General features: G+C 45.0%; 1 protein-coding gene across 1 annotated transcript; it reads left to right on the top strand.

The window, feature by feature from the left end:
• The first annotated feature begins 282 nt into the window (after positions 1-282).
• LOC121445196 (peptidyl-prolyl cis-trans isomerase NIMA-interacting 4) lies at positions 283-4609 on the top strand. Its single transcript, XM_041647206.1, has 4 exons — positions 283-426; positions 2511-2584; positions 3646-3765; positions 4410-4609. Exons 1-4 carry the CDS (start codon positions 384-386, stop codon positions 4566-4568), a joined length of 396 nt encoding a protein of 131 aa, XP_041503140.1. The 5' UTR covers positions 283-383; the 3' UTR covers positions 4569-4609.
• Positions 4610-4915: the final 306 nt, after the last annotated feature.

The raw sequence follows: 4915 nt of genomic DNA, 5'->3' as shown, positions 1-4915 counted from the left end.
AAAGAATTGCAGTAGCTTAAGGCTCGCATTGCGCACGCGTGGAGGAAGCGTGGGTGGGGACAAGAGCGATTTTAGAGCGGGTGCAAAGGAGGGTGTAGAAAAATAATGACGAGCACCGAGGCGGGGCTTTCTCGCTTAGCTCAGCCTTCGTCTCCGCCTCTCCGCAGGGCTTCAGCTCCTTATTGGTTAAACGTTTCAGGCCCCCGTTGGTCAAGGAACCAAAGGTCTGGGTCTGCCCCAAGCTATGCCTGCCTCCGGAACCGCGGCAGAAATGGTTGATTGTGAAGCTGCTTACAGGCATTGTTTAGGACATACTCTAGGGGCCTGAAGGGGCCTTTTTCTTAGCACCGGAAGAGTTGAGAGTTCAACCGCAAGCCTAAGAGATGCCGCCGAAGGGGAAAAGTGGTTCTGGAAAAGGGGGGAAAGGTAGAGCGGCCGAGACAATGAGAGAGCGTGGGGTGGGTTAGGAGAAGGGCGGGAGTGTGTCCGGCAGCTATGGGGGTCATAAGCCTGGCAGCAAGTGACTAGGGGCCCCCCAGAGCCGCTATGGTTTGTTTAGGGTTGTTCCGGTAAATCAGAAAATATAAGTACGCGAGGGGCGCTGTGGTTCAGGGAACACATGGGGTTTCAGTGCAGGGACCATCGTGGCGGCGAATAGCTGGTGGGGATGGTTCCTCGGGACCTAGAACTGCTGTTTTTAAGAGTTTATTACCACTAAAATTTGATCCGATTAAACGTCAGCAGTAAAAGGAAGCCCACACTGTGGTCCTTACGGGTCTCTTTAACAACTAAATTATGACGTGCCCTCCCCTGACCCCCTTTGAGGAAGGACTCGTTTCTTGAAGACGAGTGTTGGACACCGCTGTGCTTTCAAGCTAGAAAAATAAGACACAACTCTTATTCTTCGTCATCCCTGGAAGTAGTGGGGAAGATAGTAGCCAGAAAGTACTGTACTGAGTTCAGTACTGAGAGATAGGGATATTGTAGAAGGTGGGAAGAAGGGAAATAGCGGGGAGCTACTTCAGGCAGGCCAAGATAGAGCAGCCGCAGTAGGGTAACTCATACCCGACCCAGAGAGTCCAGCCCCAAAAGCACCGATGGGAAACAGCACAGTTTGTGTAGCATAGCACTGCTGAAGTAAAACTTCAAGTCAGATTATCGAGTGGGGAAATTAAAGCAGAAGACTAAATCATCGGGGGTGCTGTGTGTGATGTTAGTAAAGGTCGTGGAGGGCCAGGAAGCCCGTAAAGAGGTCACTTGAGTAGTTCTTGGAAGAGATAGAGGTGGCCCGAACTCTTTGGTTGTGGGAACCCAGAGAAGAGACAATAAAGGGAGTGCTGTAGAGCGATGGCCCAGAGGCCCCAGAAACCAAGCTGTTTTTAAAGAAAGAAATATGAGAATGGGTGAGGTGCCACAACCGTGCTACAGCACAGGGTGGCTGAGGCAAGGGGATCTGAGTTTGAGGTCATCTGGAATACATAGAGCACCTGTATCAAAACAAAAACCAAAATAATTATGAAACTAGAAGGATACGTGGGGAGTGAAGGAGGAGGAGAAAGGCGTTTCCCCCATTTTGGAGATCTTTGGTTGTCCTTCTTCAGCTGCTTAGCTCCTGTTCATCCATCTCCCATTCCCTGGCTAACTAAAATATCTGTCCGTTTCCAAATTCCCCTTCCACAAGTTTTCACCTGCTGGGTTCTCGGGAAGTGATCTGTCATTCTCACTGGAATGTGGGTTCCTTGGTGGCAGCTATGAACCCTATTCACCTTGTACCCCTCAAGGCCTGGAACTCGGGAATTATTTAGGAAGCATTTGTTCAACTGAATACTTAATCGGGGGGGGGGTAGTTCTTAGACATCTTGGCCTCTAACAGTGTGCTGCCTTTTTTAAAATATAAATATAGCTCATGTTTGTTTATTTATTTTTTGAAAAAGAAAATCCTTTTTCATTATACATACCAATCCTTTCTGACCCAAAACGTAACAGTAGTAAGATGTGCATCTAATGCTTGATAACTTGAATGGCAAAATCTTGCCAGGAGGCCAGCAGAGAGGCATTGTGGTAGATTGCAAACATTTGGGCATAAATACATTCTTTACTTTGTAGTATCTTTATTCTCGGAAAGTTTGGGTGTTCAAATTGCAAGTGTCAAACACTGGCACAAAAGATAGTAGAGATTATGTAACTTTCTATAATGGCAGTGCTCAGTGTTCTGCCGTTGGAGGGCAAGATTTGGGATGGGGTCAAGAGGATTTGAAAGAGGCTTCTAGAGCTCGTTCATCATGCCCACATTCATCTCTTTGTCTGTTTTCTGTGAAGTGTTTTGTAGGGTGCATTTCCTGTTATTAGAGATGAGTCACCGGGGAAGGTAGCTTGATTGTGTGACTCACCATGGAGCCTTTTGGAGCTTGGGGATGTAATGGAAAGATCACCTTGTATTATGAGTTGGACGCATCTAAAAATGTCAAAGTAATTTGAAATGAGTACCTGTCCTCTTTTTTTTTCTAAAGGAGGTGCCACTTCTGGGAGTGACAGTGCTGACAAGAAGGCTCAGGGCCCTAAAGGTGGTGGCAGTGCAGTAAAGGTGAGTTAGCTCCCATCCCCCCCTCTTTCCATGCTAAGTATGAAGGTGGCTAGCTGTGTGGATGCATAGAAAAGACCGTGAGTAACTTGTTCTTACATAAGAGGCTTAACACTGAGGGTAAAGGAAAGAAGATAAAAAACTGGAAGCCAAAGACCAATCTCATTTTTTGTTGTTTTGGGTTTTGTTTGCTTGTTTGTTTGTTTTTCAAGACAAGGTTTCTCTGTGTATCAGCCCTGGCTGTCCTGGAACTCACTCTGTAGACCAGTCTGGTCTCAAACTCCCAGAGATCCGCCTGCCTCTGCTTCCTCAGTGCTGGGATTAAAGGTGTGTGCTACTGCCCAGCTCAGTCTCATTTTTAAAAGGTAGGATTTTCACACTTTTAGTACTGTTCTTTAAAGTCTGTTAACTTAGGGACTAGGGTGCTAGCTCAGTCGGTAAAGTACTTCGAAAAGGACCTGTGTTTGATCCCCAGAACCCATATAAAAAGCTGGGCATTCCAAAACCACAGAGAAACCCTGTCTCGAAAAAAAAAAAAACACAAAAAAAAAAAAGCTGGGCATAATGGCATACATTTAAAATTCCAGCATTGCTAGGTAACCGGCCTCGCATAATTGTAGAGTTCCAATTCAGTGAAAGGCCCTATCTCAAAAGACGAAAGGGGATTGGATGGCACCCAGATTATCATCTGGCCTCCACACACACTTGCACACAAATTTGTTACCTTGACCATGCAAGTGTGGGTGGAGATAAGTCAGAAAATAATTACTTGAAGCCCTTAACCAGCCAATCCCAGAGGAATGCCTGCAGACAGGACTGTACCACTATAGCTGTGTAACAAGGAGTTTCATGTTTGGGTCAGGATGCAGGAGGTTTAAAAAAAATAGATTTCATTGCCTCTGCCTACAGATTCAACCATATTAATAAAATGACTTGTAGGGTGTTCAGTGATGGGAGTTAATGTGTTGTTTTGTAGTTACCCGGGATAATTCAAATGTGACTCTTGCACCAAGAAGAATCCGTTTCCTTTCCAAACACTAACTAGACATGCTTTTCCCTTGTAGGTCAGACACATTTTCTGTGAAAAACATGGCAAAATCATGGAAGCCATGGAAAAATTAAAGTCTGGAATGAGATTCAATGAAGTGGCCACACAGTACAGTGAAGATAAAGCCAGGCAAGGGGTATGTTGCACTTATCTGTCATTTGAGTGTCCTGTTGTCATGCTAGAGCAGTAAGGTAGCATGCAGAAAACCCTGAGTTTGAGCTACCACATTGCAGAAACGTTTTCTCCACCAAGGAAATACAAAAGCAGGGATTATTTTCTATGTTCTATCATTAATGTAGCCATACCTTTGTTTTAAGAAAAGTAGAAATGTCTAGCTTATGGGACTAAAGATGTAGCTACATAGTAGAGCATTTGTGTGGCGTGTGTGAAGCCCCAAGCTTGATCCCACCAATTGTAAGTTCTGAGAAGGTGCATAAGAATCATCTGTGTAGAAGGGGAGATGGGGAAGGGGATGTGCTGTGTGACACTTGTCCTTATGAAACCAAGCACCAAGGACGCAGAGTCACCTATGTCCAAATGTAGGTGTGACCTACCTTTCACAGACCACTTCAGAATACAGCAGTATCGTGAGCACTTGTCCCCCATCCAGTCTTAGACTTCTTGTTCCCATTTGTCCCTGGTGAGACAGCTCCTACATAGCCCAGATGAATAAATACAACCCAGTGAGCCATTGTATTCATACTGGGAACTCTCTGAAGCTGCAATAGAACTATTCTCTTTTTAAGGCCACTTGATACCATATGCCTTTGGATTTTTCAGGGTGACCTGGGTTGGATGACCAGAGGGTCCATGGTAGGACCGTTTCAAGAAGCAGCATTTGCCTTGCCTGTAAGTGGGATGGATAAGCCTGTGTTTACAGACCCACCGGTTAAGACAAAATTTGGATATCATATTATTATGGTTGAAGGAAGAAAATAAAAGCACATGAAAGACTGAATAAATGTTTTATATTTCGTTTATCTCCTTAAGTGGTATTATGAAATGATCCTCCTACCCTGTGAACTGTCGTGGGTACCAGTATGTTCTGCAGTCACTCCCACTTCTCAGTTCTCAGTGATGACTCATGCAGACTCCTTTAATGAATCCCCATTTTCTCCAGACTAACTTTGACCATCAATGTGTCCCATAAATTAACTCTGAAACCATCTTCAGAGGAGTCAGATCTTAGGCCCCTGAAAACCTTGGGCACCTAGTAGGCGAATTAGCAGATGAAAAGCATAATTCAAGTTAGTTAACGGATCTACCAGGACAGGTGTCACTAGCTC

Source organism: Microtus oregoni, unplaced genomic scaffold (genome assembly GCF_018167655.1).
Source record: "Microtus oregoni isolate MIOR12 unplaced genomic scaffold, Mior012 000163F_ref0000286, whole genome shotgun sequence".
Lineage (NCBI taxonomy): Eukaryota > Metazoa > Chordata > Mammalia > Rodentia > Cricetidae > Microtus > Microtus oregoni.
The sequence above is the reverse complement of the archived record's forward strand: the minus strand, read 5'-3'. Positions and strand labels throughout refer to the sequence as shown.